Raw genomic sequence first — 20,717 nt, forward strand, 5'->3', positions numbered from 1 at the left:
TATTTCTTCGGCTTGCTCTCACAAACGTGAGCACACCTTTTCTGGGTCTTCGTCATCCACCAGCACCTAGAGGGCTCGGCCAGCCCAAGCACTGGGAAGACCAAAATAGGGATATAAGTCAACCTGGTGTGTGAAGGAATCTGAGGTTGGTTTAATGATAAAAGCTTTTCCCATGTTCCAGGCCTCTTCATCAATGTCACAACTTCCCTCTGGTGGTCTGAGGGTCCAGAAACACTCTGTGTCCCCGCAAGTCACTAACAACTCAGACCCCTTAGGGGCCAGCCGGGACTACAGAAGGCTCACTGGGTCAGCAGGACCCCTCCTGGCAGGTACCCACACCCACATCTGTCACTGACCCACGCCTTGGAAGAAGCCTGTCCCCTCCGCCAGCCTCACCTTCTCCATCAGGAAAATCCCAGTGGTCCTCGGGGGCCCTCCCAGCTCCCACAAGCCCAGTTGTTTAACTTCCTTTAAGCAGAGAAAGGCATCATGGGAGCGTGTACCTCGCACTCTGTGCTCCTCCACTCCCGTGAGCTCCTCTAGTGCAGAGACCCCAGGGAGCTCATTCCTGGATCCCTGGAGTCCAGCCCAGATCAGGCACCAGCATGATCAGTGAAGGAAGGAAGATGCAGGGGACTCTCCCAGGGTCGTGTCCGAATGTGGTCTGGTCTCTCACGGGTGAGCTGCTTTTCTGTTGCCCGCGTCTGAGCCACCAAGCAGCCCAACGTGAAGCCGGAAGGGAGAGCCGAGAACACGACTTCACAGCTGGCCAGACCTGAGTTCCGATCTCAGTTCTGCTGTTTGTGTGCTGTGTGACCCCCGGGGCATTGCTTGGCCTCTCTGAGCTCCAGTATCCTCATGAGCAAAAGGATGGAGCTGCCTTTCCTTACAGGTGCTATGACGACGGGTGACTGAGTGAGGTATGCAAAGTGCCCAGGACAGTGCTGGGAACTAGCAGGCCCTTTAGACACGGCGGCAAGTCTTAGGAGCAGTGATGGCGGTGGGCCGTCCTCCTCTTTCATTCATGCTAAGAACACCTCCCAGGCAGGACTTTCAAACAGATGGCAACCAAGTCATCATCGAGGTACGGGGTACCCAGGCTTTTCGACAGCCCAGCCTTCTCCTTCCTGCCCCCCCACTTCCCTTTGCCTCTGCTTCCCCACGTGCTGGTGATCAGCAGTGGCCACCCCAGCGTGGAAGCCCATCAGGGGACCCTCCAAGGCAGGGATCAAGAGTGGATACTTCTAGTGTCCCCATTTCCCAGATGGGGAAACTGAGGCTTGGAGAAAGAAAGCAGCTAGCCCAGGGTCACATATTGACACCTGTGCACCTTGAGAACAAGGATTAAGCACGGTCCCATCTCTGGAGCTTCCCACAATGCCTGCAGCTCTTCCGCCAATATGTGTCCACTATGGCATTTAAGTTCAAGCATAAATCCAAGCCACAGAAGAGACGCCCAGGAAGAGATGGAGCTGCCAGCGATCAGAGCACAACCACAGAATGTCTCAAACCTGGGATGCACAGAGGCAGGTCCCCACTGCAGATGGCAAAACTGGGGGCCCGAGAGGCTAGGTACAGGGCTCCCCAAAGCAAAATTTCTCTCCGTTGCCAAATCTAACTGCACGTTTCACACGGCTTCAGCTAGACGATGAATTTCCTTCTCCAGTCTTCCATATGAACTCAAGAGGGGCAGTATAGCCTAGTGGGCAGAGCCCGGGGGGACTCGGTCCAAGCCGGCTCTGCCCCACACACCTTGTGGTCTCTTCCCCACTCTCTGCCTCGGTGTCCCCATGTAGACAATGAAGGGGTTGGGTGAGATGATCTCTCGGGACCCCTGATCCTAGATCGTTTAAAATTAACTCAAGCCGTCAGGTCACCAGAGGCGGACCCATTTCTGGACCATTCCATCCAAGCAGAGGGCGCACAGCCTCCTCTGCCCCTTTCGGATTCCCTTTCAAGCTGCAGAACGTGGCCGCCTTGCTCTGAGATCTCTGATGTCGGTGGCCAGTGCTGCTTCTTCACATCCACTAACTGCTTTAAAGCGCTGCACCCGGCGCTGCATTAAAAATTAATTACACATGCTATTTTATTGCCAGTGCATAATGTAATGAGCACCAGCTGTGCTAAACAGCCAAACTCCTTTTTAAGACAGCTATAAAAAAAAAGAAAGAAAGAAAAAAACTGCACTTCCAAAGGCCTCTCCTGTCAGAGCAGAAAAACAGCAACATCTTGTGCGGATTTGAACAGAACTCTTTGATTTAGCTCTGCCTTCAGAACGTCTGAAGGGCCGGCTTGCAGAGGGAAACGGAATCTGGTGAGGCTGCACCGGTCTCCACTCCGGGATGTTGCTGGGACCCCCCTTTTATCTAAGGACAGTCATGCGGGTAGGTGCCCCTGCCCCCCACTAGGCAGCATCGCACTCCTTCTGGCCCCCAATCCCCGTCTGGCGCCCGGTGGTGCTGGAGGAGATGTGAGTCTGCAGCTCTGGCGGACAGGGGACTTTTCTGGAGTCCACCCAAGCCCTGCCACCCTCCGTCCCGGGAGCCTTGCAGCTCTCCATGGCCTCGCCCAGCACTTCCTCCGATTACTGAAGGAGGTGCCTGGGTTCTAAAGGCAGGTGGTCAAGGGCAGCCTCTGCAGCAGCGCGATTCCAAGAAGCCAGCAGACACCAGAGCAGACTCCAGGAACCACTGATAAGCTGGACCCACAGACCCTTGCACGATGTAGACACCGGCGCAGGGCGTACAGACTACTCTTTAAATTTTTCATAATTCCCCTGAAAGCCCTTCCTCCACAGCGATCCAACCACCATGGCCCCTGGGACCTGGTGAGCCCAGAAAGACCCCACAAGGAATGGGACTTTGCAGAATCAGGAGAAAGGCAAGGGAGTGTCTGGAACCTTCCCCGAAAGAGTGCTTCTGTCCACCCACACTCACCCACACTCACTTCTCTTCTTCACCCCATACTCACCCCTCCCTCCAAGGTCTCCACGGAGGCCCCCACGCCCCACCGGAGCGCCTCTGCACCCCCTGCCCCAGACTGGAGGCATATGCACCAGCAGGGGCCTGGAGAGCGTTGCCATCTTGGGCCACATCGCCCTGCGGCTGCCCACTGATCCTCCAGTGTCAATCAAACCCAGACCGAAATGAAACTACGGCCTGCTTCTTGTTCTGGTATGAAATGTGCAAAGCACAGACCATATCATTAACATAAAACTTCCAGAAATAAGACCACTTTCCAGACAGACTGTATTAATTGCATCAAGCTTCCACAGCTAGGGTGGTCTAAGCTACGGCATCCCATTGGAAGGATTCGGTTATAAAAACCAACGCAAAATGAACACTGGGATATAACTGAAAGAGGAGAAAACGACAGATTCTACTGTGAAATCCTACTATGTACTTACAGGTATTCTTTTATCTTTATTGTCCCTTTAACCCATGCCAAGACACCCCAGACTAGTTAAATAACACAGCAAGCACAATTTCAGTAGAAAAGTAAATTGAATTTAACTTTACAAGATTGCCCTGTGATTTCAGCATATCCTAATGACTGCAACTGACTCCTTCTATTAAATCCAAACACTTCACTTCCCCGAGCCAGGATCCTGTGCGTTCTTGCTGAAGACCTTGAACTTCACCAAGCGCATGTATTAATCATCATGGCTGATGACCATTTGCGGCTTTTAAATATGCAATGAAGTTTCTCAGTTCCTTTTCCACTTCCCAATGCTGGTACACGATCTGAGCCAGCCAGGAGGCTAAATGCCTTTAAGAATGGAAACTAGGGATCCAGCTTGATTCCAAACAGAGCCGAGCAGGTAATGATATAATGATGTGAAATCCATCCTGCTCAGGCATGAGTCAGAATGTCTGGAGGGCTCACTCAGCAAGAGGCATTGTTCTCAGCACCTGGCGTGTATGACCTCAGCCAGTCCTCAGAACAAGTCTTCAATGACCCCCATTTTACAGGTGGGGAAACTGAGGCAGAGGGTGGCAATGACTTGTCCAAGGTCACAGAGCCATACAGGACGGAGCAGCCTTCACCCTGCAGTCTGATACTCTGATGACTGCCTCCCAATGGTAGAAACCTCAGAATAGGGAAGGGTTCAGGGGTCCAAAGCCCAGTGGTTCTCTGAACACCCCACCCCTGCCTTGGGAACCCCTGCCAAGTCCCATACCCAGGCATCCCTAGCATCTCAGGAATCGACACTGATCAGTATGTTCTCAATATGAGGAGCCTCGTTTTTTTGTTTGTTTTGTTTTGTTTTGTTTTGTTGCGGTACGTGGGCCTCTCCCTGTTGTGGCCTCTCCCGTTGCGGAGCACAGGCTCCGGACGCGCAGGCTCAGCGACCATGGCTCACGGGCCCAGCTGCTCTGCGGCGTGTGGGATACTCTCGGACCAGGGCACGAACCCGTGTCCCCTACATCGGCAGGCGGACTCTCAACCACTGCGTCACCAGGGAAGCCCAAGGAGCCTCGTTTTTAAATGTTACATATGTACCACACACACGTGTGTATGTGTGTGTGTGTATACATATATATATTTACACAAGGGGAAACTGAGGCCCAGAGAGGGGAAATGACTTATTCAAGGTCACTGGCCAGGTGGAGTAAAGGCCAAGACCACAGCCTTAGACTTTTGATTCCCCGGGCACCTTGGAGAAGTTCCTACGTGGAATTTCTCAGGGTAGAAATCTCAGTTTCCAGGAACACCGCAACTCAACAGAGTCAAAAAGCAAAGGGGGCTCCCCTGGTGGCGCAGTGGTTGAGAGTCCGCCTGCCGATGCAGGGGACACGGGTTCGTGCCCCGGTCCGGGAAGATCCCACATGCCGCGAAGCGGCTGGGCCCGTGAGCCATGGCAGCTGAGCCTGCGTGTCCGGAGCCTGCGCTCCGCAACGGGAGAGGTCACGGCAGTGAGAGCCCCGCATACCACAAAAAAAAAAAGCAAAGGGGACCCCTCCTTCCCACTGTGACCATCAGAAGGAGATCTGGGGTTGGGGTCCTGGGAGGCGGGGCTGTTTGGGATGCCGCCAGCCGGAAAGGTACACAAACACACATACCTGTGTGGTTTTCTCCCCCATGATATCATATCCTTCTATAAATAACCTCAAATGCATTCACGGGCATGCAATTAACCTGTGTGAAACACAGTTACATCAGGGTTTTCCATATTAATTTGAAGAGATAGGTTCAGTGCATCCTGGTCTGAAAAGGGACAGAACAAAGTAAGGACGGCGGCCCCTTTCCACCTTTACAGAGGACCGCTTCTTCCTAACGGGTTACTGGGAATTTAATGGCTCCATTCAAACTACTAATTAAACAGGCACTAAAAACACTTCAGCAAACAGCCCAGTGCCAGGGACAGAAGCCACAAAGGGACCAAAACCACTGGAATAGGATATTTTCAGGTACTGAAACTGATCTGAAAATACGATGGCACAACCTGGTGCAGGCTAATTACCGCAGACCCATCGATGAGAGATCAGTGCCGGTGATCAGGGTAGAGCGTTGGAAGCTGAGGGTCGGCCCCTTAGCAGGTCAGGAGGAGAGGTCCCAGGGACCCCAGGAACAGACACAGCCCCACCTCACTCCCCTCCCCAGCACTGCCAGCAAGCATAGGGGCTGTTCGCGGGCTCTGAGCCCTCACGGCATCAAATTCTAAAATCGAAGAAGGCTCTAAGCCAGGTGAGCCAACGCCAAAGGTGAAGCAGGTGCAGGATGAGTGACCCAGGATCAAACCCCACCTCTGCCCTTCCATCCCCTCCCTACAGGTCCCCATTCCCACTCCACCACCCGGCCCACCAGACTGCAAGCTGCAGGAGGGCTGGGACCTGCCATGATGGACCGCACTGAGGTCTGCACAAGAATGAATGAATGGGGGGTTCCCCGGCGGTCCAGTGGTTAGGACTCCGCACTTCCAGTGCTGGGGGCCGAGGTTCGATCCCTGGTCGGGAAACTAAGATCCCACAAGATGCGCAGTGTGGCAAAAAAAAAAAAAAAAAAGAATGAATGAATGAATGAGTGAGTGAACAAATGAAGGTGAGCCTCATTTTCTCAACTGTAAAGTGGGGACAGTAAACCCACCTCCTAAGGTGGCTGTGAGCATTAAATTCAAGAACGCACACAAAATGCCTAGCGCAAGGCAGCACACAGTAGGCCCTCAAGTCACGGTCCCTACAAGGAAGCGGGTGGCACTGTGGCTGAGAGAGTGACTGGGTGAGAACGTCCCCAGGATGTAGGCAGAGGCATGGGGCTCAGCGGGAAGAGGGGTGGCCTTGTCGGGAGGCACCCTGACCACAAATCCCAGTTCTGCAACCTGGGCCCAGCCCCTCACCCTCCCCAAGCCTCTGTTTCCCCATCTGTAAAACAGGGGTGTAACAGCTCCTGCTCGGCACCACAGCTTCTAAGCAGAGCCAGAAGTTAAGCAAAGTGGAAAGTTAAGCAAAGCCCCAGGCACTCCACTGCCAGGGAGAGCGTGTTCCCGCACCACAGAACTTAACCAAGTCCAGTCATGAACGCTCAGGCTGATCTTTGACAGTACGGCCCCCCGAGTGGTTGCAGGGCTGCAGCACTGATTACAGGAAGCCATTAGAGCAGGGCAGCCACCCAGACGGAGTAGGCATCCCACACTCAGCAAGCAGGGATCACAGCACAGACCTGCGGAGCTGGGACCGGAGCCCCAATCCCCGTGGGCACCCAGGCAGCCCGGGGCAGGGAGCCGGCTTCTCTGTAAGCTGTGCGGACTCCTTCCCAGGTGATTCAGTCTTTGCTTTGTGCGTTCAAGACACAAGCCCAGTACCTATGATGTCACGATCTGTCACAGCAAGGGGTGCTGAAGGCTGCAGGCCACCCCACCAGCAGGAAGGCCCAGGGAGCTCTTGACCCTGGAGCTGGGCCACCTGTGGCCCTCTACAGAGCTGTGGCTCTAACAGGGACCATCCCTTGGGACAGCTTCAATTAAAAGCAAAACCTGCCCAATAAACAGTTTTCCTTTTACCACTCGAGTCAAGAGAAAGCCTGCAACATGCCCGGTGAGAAAGCAGGGACACAAAGAATCTGCCCTGGCTCGGCACCCACCCTCTCCTCTCCCGGCCCCTGCAGGACATTTGCCACCACCGGTGTCTGTGTCAGCATCCCGGCTCCCGTGGCCTCAGTGCTTTTTGCATCAGGCTCCGCAAAGATACTGGGCAGGAGAGGCTGGAATGAGAGGTCCCTGCCTGCAAATTCCAGGGACCCCAGGCCAGGGCAGGAGTTTGGGTTTTGCTTGGGGAGGAAGAAGGGATGTAACAGAGAGCAGGTCGGGTCGCCACACTGTGCTGTCTGCCCATCTGTATAATGGGCAGCCACGCCGACCCGGAGCTGGGCGCTCAGCCCCGCCCCCTACCCCTACCCCCACCCCCGACACACCCCACAATGTTTCACTCCCTCCCAGAGCCGAAGCTAACAGGCTCCTTCAGAGAAAACTTTTTTCTAAAAGTTAATGGGCAACACATTCTCGCAAAGAGAAACTCAGCATTTTGGACGGCTCCAGGGATGTACACAGACAACCAAAGAATCTTCTCCTAGCCATGAGCTGGGGGTGAGGGTACTGGTTGGGGTTGGGGAGGGGGGGCGGCAGTGGCGAGGGCAGAAGAAAACCTCAGATGTTAAGCGTTATCCAATTAAACTTTAGCTAAACAGCCCAAAGAGATGAAATTTGGGGGCTGGGGGAAGGCGTTCTGGGAGTGAGACCTCAGAATGGGTGGAGGCACGGGGGTATCTCCTGACCAATGGGGACCAGGGCACCCGGGTACAGCTCTGCCGACATCCTTCGCCATTTCCCCGGCACCTCCCCAAAAGTGCCTTCTGGGGTGCAAGTTGCACGTCTCCCCTGGGTCCCCACCTTGCCCCAGCCCACCTGGGAGCGGCAGCCGCCAGCCCTGCCCAGGGCACACCCGCCATCCCCGGGAGCCCGCCCCCACCGCGGCCGTCGGTTACCTGACAACTGACACTGGCATCCAAAGGGAGCCTCCGTCTGACCCTCACCCTGAGTCCCGTCACCCGAGACAGGGCGCGCGCTGCAGCACGGCAGGGGGAAGCAGGGCGGTAGAGCGCCCAGGGCACGAAGAGGTGAAGTAATCACAGATGTGTGAGGGTGGGAGGAGGAAGCAGCTATGGGGGCCATCGCTGGCAGCTGGGCAGGCCTGCACGGCCCTGGAGAGAAAACAATAGAAAAGGCTGGTCAGTCGGACCCTGGACTGGGCAAGGGCTTCAGGGTGTGGAACGGGGCCCGGGGCAGAGGGCTGCAGGCTGCCCTTCCAGGGTGGGAGGCTCAGGGTGCCAGCCCCTGTGGGGGGCTTGGCGGGGGTGGAGAAGGGGGATGCAGCTGGGACTCAGGTGGGGGCAGGGGTCAGGGAAGCGGGAGGGGCCTGAGGGGCTCCTATGTCCTCAGCTGCCAGGTTGGGCTGTCTTGGGACCAGACTTCCATCCCAGGGAGGCCTAATGCCGGGGCCGGGACAGATAGGAGCTGTTGGGGGCCCCTGATCCCAGGAAGGTCTCCCCAGGTAGGGACTTCTGGAGTGTTCTGGAGCAGACCCCATTTGGGGATCTGTTTCCCCAAATCTGGGCCACCCCCCTCTGGAAGACCCAGTAAGTTCCAGGCCACCACTGTTCGCTCCATCAGGATGGGCTGCTGGTGCAGGCCTCGGACACCTCCAGGCCACCTCCCAGCGCCTGGGCACTGGCTGAGCCTCCAGCCTGGAGGACTGCCCGCCGGTGCCCCCTCCGGCCCACAGTCCTCAGCAACCGACACCTACACGCAGCACCCAAGCCCCAAGGCCTGTGGGACGGCTCTGAACCTCCTCCCCGAGAAAGCACCGGCACCGCCCAGCACCCCTCTTCACACCTCCCCGGGTCTGACAGCCACAGCGCAGGGCCAGGGGCCTGCCTGTCTCCAGCAGCCCTGCGGCTCGCCCGGGCTCCCCGGCAAGGCCTGCGTTTGATTTGGCCGTTTATCTTCAATGGCTAAGAGACCACCAGGGCACAACACTTGTGTGGAGCCCCTGCCAAAACCACAAGTGAAGAAGCCCAAATTCCCTGGGTAAATAATTGAGCGGAGAAGCATCAGACAAAAGGAAAACATCAAGAAGAAGACGGGGAGCTGGGCCCCGGGCCGGCCCTGCCAGGGATGCCACCCCGCACCCCCAGGCTGTCAGTGCCCCGCACAGGTCTACAGGGGCGGGGATCTGCCCACTCTACGGCCCCCATGAGGGAGTACCCCGTCCGGAAGAGCCACAGGGCCCTGCAAGCCCACCGTGAGCCAGCAGCCTATCAATCTTGATCGTGAGTGAGCTTCCCGGCATGCCCTTGGGGGCAGGGCTCAGCAGACCCACTGCACAGACCAGGAAACTGAGGACATGACTGCAGAAAACTGCAGACAGCAGCAGACAGCCCCACCAAAACCCCGGCTGGCTGCCTGGCTCCAGAAGCAGGGCTCTTTCTCTGTGCCCCCTGTCTCTCCAAAACAGGTATTATCCAGGACCGGGGGCATTAGAGCATTTGAGGACCACCTGCACATGTCCTGCCAAGAGGCCAACGCTAACACCACCACCAGCACCTGGCACCTCTGGGCCAATGAAGACCTTGTGCTAGGCTAGGCTCAGGGCCCAGGCCATTTCTGAGCCCATGACACAGCCCTGGAAGGTGTGGCCAAGACCTCATGCGCTGTTCCAGTGACAGACACTGAGCGCAAGGCCGAGTCCCAGATCTGGTGCAGGCCCTCAAGAAAGGTCAGCACCTGAGACCAACGTCGGCCACCTCTTCCCGGAAGCCTGCCCTGGCTGGTCCTTGCCTGAAACTCCCCAGCAGTGGACACAGCATGTCCGTCCTTGTCAACCACGTCAGCCCCACTTCACACCATGGAAAGCTCCGGGTCATCGTAACTGTGACAGCGGCTTTGTGCTGGGTCCCTACCACAAGGAGCTGGGCTCACTTCACCTCAAACACCTCACTCGGCAGGGAAGACCACCCCCCATTCCACAGGGCGGAAACTGAGGCTCGGGGAGGTCTGGACTCAAACCCAGTGTGTCTCCAAAGCCTGGATGTGCCCTGCCTCCGCCTGGGGCTGCAGCTGGGGTGGAGTAACCAGGGAACCCCAGAATCTTGAGAGGAAGGGTGGGAGGGAGCCTGAGGGTCCTTGGGCTGAGTCGGGCTGCTGGAGGTTACAAAAAACAACTCCGGGCCCCCAGGTTCTGGGTGAGGCCACAGCACAGCCACCACCATTTACCGTGGCTGAGAAAACCAGCAGGATGCCCAGGTAACTGCTGTCCCAGGCCGGAAGGGTGCAGAAGCTGTGTGTCCATGCTTGGGAGGAAGGACCAAAGGGCGTGTCTGGCCGCACCCCTCTCCTTCTGGAAAGGTTGGGCTGAGTTAGGGCCAGAGTCTGTAAAGGCAAAACGTCATCCTCCAACTCAGGTAGGGCTGGGGGGCTGGGCCGCCCCCTGGAGGGGCTTCTGAGTGGCCTCATTAGACTTCTGGCCTCCATGAAGCCCACCTGCTCCAGGGACTGGCTCAGTGGACGCAGGGGAGAGGGAAGCAAGGGTCAGGGGCTTCCAATCCTAAGCTGCCCACAGAGGACCCTCAGGGTGCTCTCAGAGGGACCCTCTGCCCTGGGGGAGGTCCCCTCAGGCCAGCCGGAGCAGCTTAAACCGGAATCCTGCCCAAAGGTGGAACTCCAAAAACACTCTTCTGAAGCTGCAAAAGCCCAAGGTGATGCCAAGAGCCACCTATTGTATGATGACAGGAAGTGTCCGGAAGAGCAAATCCACGGAGACTGAGACGGAAAGCAGAGAGGTGGCCGCCAGGGGCCGGAGAGGGGGGCCGGGGGAGTAAGGGCTAAAGGGTGGAGGGTTTCTTTGGGGGGGATGATGGAAATGCTCTGGTGTCAGTGTGACAGCTGCACAACATGGTGAACATACTCAAAACCACTGACTGCACACCTTAAACTGGTGACTTTTACATGATGTGACTCTTATCTCAATTTTTTTTAAAGCCCAACGTGAAGACTGTCTCTGGCTGCAACACCTGTCGCAGGCCACCTCCCAGCCCTGGGGGTGGCTGCCTTGAGAAGCGCAGCCAGGGAATCCAGAATGCACTTGACAGAGGACTTGAGACCCTGTGATGGGACTGTGCACCTAAGCACAGGCGGAAGAAGCCCAGAGCACAGAGGCTACGCTGCCTCGGAGAGAGGCCCACGTCCGTCTCCTCCTCTGCCATCTCCTGGCCGCATGACCCGGTTTGAGTCACTGTCTCAGAGCCTCGCCTTTAAAGGAAGGTCAGGACACGCCTGGCCATCTAGTAAACACCCAATAACCGTCACTATCCTTCATTTATTTTCCATTCCGGAACTTTCTCTAACTCCCTATGGGTCCTCCCCACAGCATGGCAGCAAAGGCCGCCACCACCCGTCCCCACAAAGCCCTGAAAGGCACTCCTTTAAAAAGGTACTTTCTTCTGAGGTCTAGGCCGGCTCCCCTCTGGAGCTGGAACAGACACACGTGTACCGAGGTATGTGGCAGAGGGACGCCAAGACGCCACCTCAGCTTTACGTGGGATCCAGGTGGCTTAAAGATAAAACCCCGGCTGGCTCGATTCCTTATCATGGAAGTTCACTTTGGTTAAAGGAAAAAGAAATAAACAATGGCTACACATGTCACCTCATTTAAGCCCAGCAGCCTTCCCATCAGAGAGCTATTAGGACCCTCCTCTCACAGACAAGGAAACTGAGGCTGGGTGTCCAACACCACAAGGCTCAGAGGGCTGAGACTCTAGCTCTATGCAATCCATACAGAAAGGTACAAAATGACCAAAATTAAGACCCCTAAGATATCTCCTAAGCTCCAAATCCGGGTGATTTGGAATGCCTCCATTCTGCGGGAGTCTGTAACCACCCATCTCCCTTCTAGAGCGGCCCTGCAGATGGTCCTGCCTCACTCTGCACACATGCGCACTACCCAGCAAACACGCCCACACCGACTGATGCAGACACAAAAAACTCCCTGGAAAAGCCCCAGCCTGGTTTCGAGGGGAAGGCGATCCTTTCCCAACGCTGCATCCTCGGTGTCCCCTCCCACATGGGAGGGTTACAGATTCCTAGCTAGCAAGAGGAGTTCTAGAATACACTGTGTAGGAGATGTATATTTTTCTCCCTACCGATGCCTTTCAATGGATACATTTTATAAGCCAAGAACTCCTACTGATGGTGCAAAAATGAGTCATAGATCAAGGAGGGAGACAGACAGGGAGCGAGTGCATGTGAGTGAGGGCCACTGGCAAGGAAACCTGACAGTCCCCGCGCCCCCTCCCCCCATGCCAAGACATTAATTCTCACAAGTCGGAGAAAATTACTATGCATGAATGCAAAAAGCATGATCAGGAGTAATTAACATGGCTTCATATGCAAATTTTATTAATGCAGAAGTACAAAGTCATTATGCAAATGAGACTTACGTCAACTCTCTTGACAAATATTCATCTCTGAGGCTCAAGTTTCTTCCTTTTTATTTATTTATTTAATTTCTCTCCCCACCCCCACCCCCACCTTTTTTTTTTCCTGGTGGTTTGGTTTGGTTTTTCGATTTTTTTTTTTTTTTTTTTTGCAGGTGGGGGGCAGGTAGGGCTGGTGGCCACTTCGGTGGCAGCAAACCACGAGGTCTGTTTGACAAGTCTGCAGAGTTGTTTTTCAACCAGAGAAATTTATTCTTGCATTGTTGATTTTTTTTTTTTTTTTTTTGCAGGGGAGTGCTGCTGGCAGGTACAAGACAGCTCATAGGAGAAGAGGAAAAAGTAAAAAAATTAAAAAAAAAGCTCTGGGCAGCAGGCAGCCAATCAAAACGCCAGAGCCTGTAATGAGGGCGATTGATGGCTCTTTGGCTTTTACTGCAGGGTAATGAACTAGACTCCAGTCTGAGGAGGGGGAAAATATGAATATTCATGAGACTGTGCTCCTGCCTTTGATGATTAAAGAAATTTTTAATATTCAAATAAGCACTTGCCAAGTGATTAACAAAGAACATGCACGCAGAAATATGGAAATGGGAGCCGGGAAGGATTCGAGAGGCGAACAGACTGCAGGAAAGGCAGCCCCAAATTTCATAAACAAGATAGGCAGATAACCCAGTTCGCACGCGGGCAAATAAAAACATTTCTTTCGATCGCTTAAATATTTTGCCAGCTACTTTGTCTTAAGGATGATAAAAATATTACGTATTAAGCAGGAGGGGGTAGCAGGAAGGGAGAAAGAGAGAGAAATCGCATGAAGTCAAATGCTCTGCTCACACTGAAGAAGAATCCTCGTCCTAGCCCACCTCCCCGCACCCCGATGGGAAACTGGGACTCTTTCTGGTTTGCTAGAGAGAGAAGATGGAGGGAAGCCACCTTAGACTTGAAAACCCAGTGATGGAGGTTCTGGCCTGCCTGTCGGGGGCATTGCGTGGTGGGGATATGGCCTGGGGTTGGCATGTCCGCGGCAAGTGGTCATTTGTTGCTTCGAGGCTGGTCCAGAGGCTCAAAGGCAGGAGACCATGACATCTAGAGGTGGAGGGGGTGTGATTCTTGGGGTCTCCAACCTGGAGAGCTCAGGGCCTCCTCTGGACTCAGACCCTGGTCAAAACACCTAAGGAAAGTAGTCGTAGGGAATAACAGGTACATCTCGAGAAGGTGAGCTGACTCAGACTCTAGCATGGGGTCCGGCCTGGGCCTCTGCAGGGCCATCGAGGGAAAGGGCTCCATCAATCCAGCAGCCTCCATGAGCTGTCTGCTAGGGCTCCTATTTTAACAGCTCCACCACGGGTTCACGGTGAAGCACATAATAACAGTATTAGCTAGTAAAACGACCCTGCGGTTAAAACACATCTAATTAGCAGCCGATGACATCCATTTTGGCGATTTCCTATTTGAAAGAAGCAGAGCGCTACCTTAGAGACAGGCAGTGGATACTTACCCAATAAACCCAGACCTTTCCATCATCTGTCTCTTTCTCTCTCTCCCTCTTTTGCGGGGACTGGGGAGGGGTGGGTAGAGAGTAGGGAGTGGTTGAGACAGTGGGAATAGGGAAGAAAGATTCTAAGGAGGCTTCTTTGTTACTCAATTTCTGAGCTACAAGGGTCCTGGGGGAGGGGTACTCAAAAAATAAATTCCTTCACTCCACAGGTATTATTTCATGTCTTTTTCTTAGTTTTTCATAACCAAGCTCTGGGAACCAGCGAAGACTAGAAGTTGTTTTTCATTTCATTCTAGATATAGATATAGATACAGATATAGATATAGATATAGATATATAAAATAAGACAAAGCAGAAAGGGAATCCAAGGCTTTAAGTGAACGCAGTAAGTCACCGTGAGAACCCCCAAGCCCAAGGTCAGGTCCCCAGGGCAGGCCCCGAGGGTGAGTGGGTGTGGGGCACGGCTTGGTCACTGCAACAGAGCGTTTGGGGGACCTAAAAATCCTCTATGGGGAGCTGCGGCTCCCCAAGTCCCACTTCCCACTACCAGATTCACATTTAGTCAGGCTAGTCTGAGCACCCACCAGGGTGTCCCTGGCTGCAGCAGGTTTGGGTGTGGGGGTGCATGTGTAAGGTCCTTTAGAAGAGAAGCAAGGAAAAGGAGAAATGAGGTCTCACGGGGTTTGCACAGCTGTGTTTCAAGCCTTCCTTTACGGTCATTACAGGAGAGACAAAACACATAGCTCCAATCCACGTCCGGCCTTTACTGAGGCTGCATGCTGCCAACAGCAGCCCTCTCGCCTGCCTGGGAGAGTGGAGGTTCCGATGCAGGTGGAAGGGGCTGCTTGGCTTCCCTCCCTGCAGCCTGGGCCTGGCCGGGCTTAGGAACACCGTGGGTACCCAGTGCCGGGCAGCAGGAGGGAGGAGCCTGCAAGAACATCTCTGGGCCTAAGGCCAGGTCCACTGCCACTCCCCCAGTGAACAACCAGAGACCGCCCAGAGCCCTGGGTTAACACCAGGGCATCTTCCTGCACCCACATTCTCCAGAAGGCTTGGCCACCGAGAGGAGGCCAGAAGCACAGCCCTCCCGACACCCCAAGCCTGGCCACCTCCCCCTGGTTCGCCTCCCACCTCCTGTGCTCCTGAGATCTGTCACGGTGAATCACCACTTCAACTATTTTTGCTCTGCAGTACGCGGTACATTTAATGCATCCCAGAAAAGGGAGAGGCGAGGCACAGGAACAACCTTGCCCCCCAAAAACACCGCCACACCCGCTTTCCTCCTTCCACCGGGGCTCGAAAAGGGAACACCCTCCCCGGCAGCTGCATCTTGCAGTTAGAAGCAGGCACACACGCACACCCCCTGGCCAGGTCCAAAAGCACCTGTTCCAATGACTACCAACCACAATTTCCTCAAGATGCAAGCAGCTGAAATACGCCAGGGCAGCAGATCCCCTTTCCTGCGCCCTGAGCCAAGGATCAGTGAGGTTACATCACAAATGCCAAAACCTTCCCTGGCCCTTCCAAAAGGTCCAGTAAGGGATCAGAGGAAATCTCAGGCACGGCTGGGGAGGCAGGGTGTGGCTGAACCATATTCTGGGAACCGTTTCGGGGTAAGATGGAGGCAGCTGGGCAAGTACTCGGGCTGACCACGCCAACCCCTAGTGGGCACCTGCAGGAGAAAGTGCACAGCTTCAACTCTCCTTCTGCTGTCTTTCGGGGAAATCCCTGGAGCTCTCTGAACTGCTGGGATGCCAGTAAACACAATCACTTGTTCTCCAGCCGGGAGGTAAGGCCTAGGCACCGTGGCTTCGAGACACACACAGATAAACAGGTATGAGTCCTCTGGGATGACCTCAGCAGGAAGGGTCGGCCAAATTGGAGCCCACGATCCTGGAATGGGCAGGCCTGGGGACAACAGAAGGTGAAACCATGTGTCTCACTAGCTAGAAAAATGTATGCATGCACATCTATTATAGAGAGATTGTACATATATGCATACACACACACACACACACAGGCACGCATACATCAGCAATGTGGCATGTTAAAATGTCTGCATGCATTCCACGCAATCTATAGAGGCCAAGGACAAACCAGAGTTGACAGATTCTGTGACTCTCACCAGCAAAAACAGCCGACCAATACCTAGCAGAGGAATTTCCCCTTTCCCCCTGATTTGGGCCTTCTGATCAGAAGCTGGGTAGCAGCTTCCATCTTCAGCAGTTTCTGCCCTAAAACACAATGTATGCAAGATCCTCAAGGAATCTTCTCTTGGGCTGTATCAGGAGCCACAAACAGCATAAGCACGTATCTTCGTGAAACACCCCTGGGCAAGAAGCTCCGTCTATACGCGGACGTCAGAAGCTGGTTAAATCGTTTGGATTTCAAGCAGGAAGACTTTGGGACTTGGGGTCAGGACCCTGCAGCCCTTTCCCAGATGGCCAAGCTCCAATGACCAGCTTGGCCAGGCAGGCCTTAGACATGTCCCCATTCATTTCAGCCTGGGGGGAGGGGGGAGGGGGAACTCCACAGTCAAGACAGAAGTCACGTGTCCCATGAAGGGAAATAAGCCAGGAGGTGATTCTTCAGATTTGGCGCCTACAGTGAGTTTTAAACTAAGGGCATATTTTTGTTTCGCACCAGCATCCACTGGGCCTGGTATCTGAGGGATGCCTGGGAACACTGAACCCTCACATTAGTTTACAAACTGGTGAGTTCATAAGTTGTCGTGGTTTGCAGGTCCCACCAACTCCAACGCTGGCTTTGCCATGTGCAGAGTGCCCAGTGGAACCACAGGACAAAGTCTGAACTCTGAGAATCCCAGAGAATTAAGAACGAAAATAAGGCAGCCCAGCCAATGAAAAGAACATCACGCCACTGGAATGCCCAGCAAGGTGCCCAGCAAGGAGGTTACCCTGATGACTCATTCTGAGAGGAGCAGGCAGGAAAAGGGATTACAATTCCAGGTGTTGATGGAGTTGTGGATTTGAGGAATGTAGGTATCACCAACCTTTTTTTCAGTTCTGTCTTTTTTTTTTTTTTTTTTTTTGACCATAAAATTCTACCTGGGCAATAAGGGAACATGCAACCACAAGGGCCAGTGGAGGTCCTTGCTTTTAGATGGACTAGAAATTTAACCCGATTACAAGGATGTTTTAAAAAATAATAAAGGGAGAGAGGGAGGGAGGAAGAGAAAGAAAAAGAAGAAGAAAAAAATCCAATTGTATTAAAAAAAAAAAAACCCTGCTACAGTGTAAATGCATTTTTTGGTTTTAGTTGCATTTATTAGAGTTACATGCAATTGATCTCTACTATTGTAATAAAAAAACCCAGCTCTCCCCTGCATTTTGTTGTTGATTGAATCTTCTTTTTCTCCCTTCATTTCTTTTCACCTTTTGCTAATGGACATATAAAACACTGAGGTTCAACGCTTTGCATCTCGTAAGAACAAAATCTTTCTATGGCCTCTTTATGTTTCTAAGGCAAGTCTGAAATGTCACTGACTAAAACACACTGAACAGGCCTATAATTACTTTCAACAAAATACTTCCTTTAACTGAGTTTTCTGTATGTAGATGGCATTTCATGTACATATTGTGAGCCCTCCTTTCAGCGCAGGTAGCATTTGATGGCGAAAATCACAAATGTTTCTTCTCAGGGAGCCGTCTGACAGCCACCTTCTTCTTTTTCGACGTGAAATCATTTTCCTTTCCTAACACACCAACAGTGACGTACAGTGTGTGCACAACAAAATTTGTAAAAATTAACACTTCGCCAGATTAATTTAATAAAGATAGTTAGCACATTAACACCAATAACATTGCTCCTTGCGATTCAGTCTAGCCGCGTTCCCGGTGTCGCTGTAACAGGGGTTTACGTTCAGCTGAGGTTTACACCGCCATTTAATGTAATTAAAGAAACCGATAGTACAGTCCTCAATGGAAATATCATTTCTAGTGCGGAGTATTCCCATTAGAAATTGGGGGAAATCAGAGCACGCTGACTTTGATTTTGTTGTAATTTTCTTTTCCCCGGGCTCTCTCTGAAACAGAGCTGATGTCCTGGACCTCAGACTGAATGCACTGCAAAGATTCCCTGATAAGACCCGCCTAGACTCCTGGAAGCAGCACCCAACATTTATGTGCCATTGTTTTGAATTTGAAACTGTTAAAAAAAATTGTTTTTAATCTCTAGTCTATATTCGGCTGTAATTCTCTGCCCAGCAAACAGCATCACATCGTGAAAATGACTTTTCAGATACCCCCCAAACAACATTATAGATAAAAACCCAAAGGAAGGGAGGCCTCCCTAGCTGTTCTTATATATAAACAACGATAGCGTAGCTAGAATTCCAACAAGCTCCAAACCACGAACCTGGACAAGAATTGAGCTATAACCTCAGAGGATGATTACAGCAAAGCACTTGCTCAGGAGGCCTCCGAAACTAAACAGACACACCACCAACCCGAAAATAGAAAAAAAAAAAAATCTTTGTACCACACCGTCCAAAATGGCAGAGAAAATTAAGTCTTGGGGCAGAAATGAACCCGGCTCAGCTCTCCGGGCCGAGCAAACAAAAGTGAGACAATTTCTAAGCCTGCTCGCCGCAGGTCCCTGTGCTGCGCAGGTGACTGAGTGGGGTTTTTTTTTCCCCTTCCCTAAGTGCATTTTAATACCCTTATTCTACAATACATCCTAATTTCTTTGGGGAGAAAAAAAAAATTAGTGACACTTAAAAAACGTCACTCTGTTTTGCAAAATCCAGCAGCTTCCTTGGCAGCAAGAGAGGCTGGCTGGCATTATCCCCTCATTTGACAAAACTACTATTTCTGGGCATGTGCTCAAAAACAGGTAGGAAGCAAATGCTGAGAAATAAGGAAGTAAAAACAGCCAACAGATTTTTCACTACCAAGAGCGCCAAGCGTAAACATGATTTATTTAGCTGTGTTTAACGTCTGTCCTCCACACAGCTACAAGACCGCTTGGGTTGAAGGAAGGGTGGGGAGGATGGGACAGAATCGGGGGGTGCGGGTAGCTGGGGGAACAGCAGGGGACCGTGGAGTGGGGGGTGGCCCTGGACGAGGACTTCCTGAATGGCTCCGTTCAGAGTTTTAGGAGAACAAGAATCTTTAGCCCCAAAATATATGCATGTGTCAAAAGAAGGCAGCAGTAATCTGCTGGTTAATTAACGAGCTGCCACTAACAAAAGATGGAAAACCCAGTTCATACAAACAATATTTACATGGGAGCTGCGAGATCCTGTCCCCAGCCCCCCACAGTTGCCTTCCTCTTTTGCAAACCACGTGGGCTGGGTGCAGGGAACCGCAAGGAGGCCCTCCGGGTTGGGGGGTTCGGAGCTTCCAAGTCCAGGGGGAAATCTCACTGCCTTCCCTGCCCACCCTTGCATGCCCACGTGGAATTGACCGAGCTCTGTATTCAATTAAGGAGCACCAGACAGCTTCTGGCTCCAAGCCTGCACCAACACAGGCTACGGGATCTGCCGTGCCTCCTCCAGCCCCCTCCAGCTCCCACGCCCATGCCAGGGAACTAGGGCTCCGTCGCATCCCCCGTGGAGAAGGCGGAGTGCCACACTCCCCCACCCCGACCCCAACCCTCAAGCCTGGGGTCTCAGCCCTCCTGGGGTGAACCGACCACATACGTAAAGAAAGCATCCGTATTTTCCAACTAGCAAAACTAAGCCAGAGGTTTGGGGCCTTTGCCAGAAGTGATTCCTATTAAAAGTCGAATTCAAGTCATTCAGCATTTGCTGGAAAAAGAATCCAAGCCTCTTCAAAAGAAAAACGGCAACAAAAATGTAAGACGAAGCCCCAACAGGACACTTGGGGCCTCCCATTTCCCCTGTGAAGGTACCATTTCAGTGCAGCCAGCTGTGTGCTCAGTGGGCATAAATGCCAATTTTTGTTAGCTTTGTGACGTGGTGGTATAGCAAACCGAGGATTTCCTCACCGGTCTGCACTGAGTTCCTTCCTCACCTGCATTCAGCAAGACTGTGCACTTAAAGGCTGCCTGCTGTATGCACTCTTCCCCAACACAAATCTACACTCCCTTTGCTCCACTCTTCTCTTGGGGCCAGACACCAAATGTCAGGAAAGATACCTTTTCTGGTGTATTCAGGCCAAGGACAACAACTCTGTATTAGGATTCTGAATCACATGACAGTCCCCAACAATAACAAGGAGCTGAGGGAGAGGGGGCAGCTCCCTAAAATGAATGGGGACAGGGAGAGGTGTTTCCTATTGGTATTAGGTTCCTAAATTGGAAATTCAAGTCCTGCCCCTCACACCCCTCCTAAATCTCCCAATTCTTCCCCCTCCCATTGAAAACGACAAGCTACACAAGTAGCTATTTGATTCCTTTCCTTTGCAAATTAGTCACCCTGCCCCCATGGACTAATAAACAAGAACAGTTTACACTTTTATGATGTCTTTGCAATCAGCAATTACTTCACTCCTCCAGAATGATTTGTTTTCGTATCTGGAGGGCGGCAGGCGCATTAAACAACTGGATAGCCCCATTTTACAGATGAAGAAAGGAAGAGATGAACTGGTTTGCCCTGCGCTTTTTAGGAACAAACCCATTTCAGACTTGCAGGTCCTTGCCTACATCTAGGATGCTTCAACACGGCCCCCAGCACAACAGGAACATTTAATACTGATCACAAGTCTAACCCAGACTCAGGTGCTGCCTGGGAGGCCATGCTCACAGAAAATCC

The 20,717-nt window shown here is 52.8% G+C and overlaps 1 protein-coding gene across 5 annotated transcripts in view; it reads right to left on the minus strand.

Annotated features, from left to right (window-relative positions):
- The window catches only part of BCL11B (BCL11 transcription factor B), a 96,141-nt gene that overhangs the window by 48,029 nt on the left and 27,395 nt on the right, over positions 1-20,717 (minus strand). For 2 of the 5 annotated variants that reach the window (XM_027120529.1, XM_027120528.1), the window contains exon 3: positions 7,981-8,196. The exons of the other annotated variants lie outside the window; for them this stretch is intronic. In XM_027120529.1, coding sequence (XP_026976330.1) covers positions 7,981-8,196 — 216 coding nt within the window. The remainder of the gene's footprint in view (positions 1-7,980; positions 8,197-20,717) is intronic. 5 annotated transcript variants of the gene reach the window in all.

This window comes from Aethalodelphis obliquidens, unplaced genomic scaffold (assembly GCF_003676395.1).
Source record: "Aethalodelphis obliquidens isolate GAN/ISIS:26980383/991018 unplaced genomic scaffold, ASM367639v1 scaffold21, whole genome shotgun sequence".
Lineage (NCBI taxonomy): Eukaryota > Metazoa > Chordata > Mammalia > Artiodactyla > Delphinidae > Aethalodelphis > Aethalodelphis obliquidens.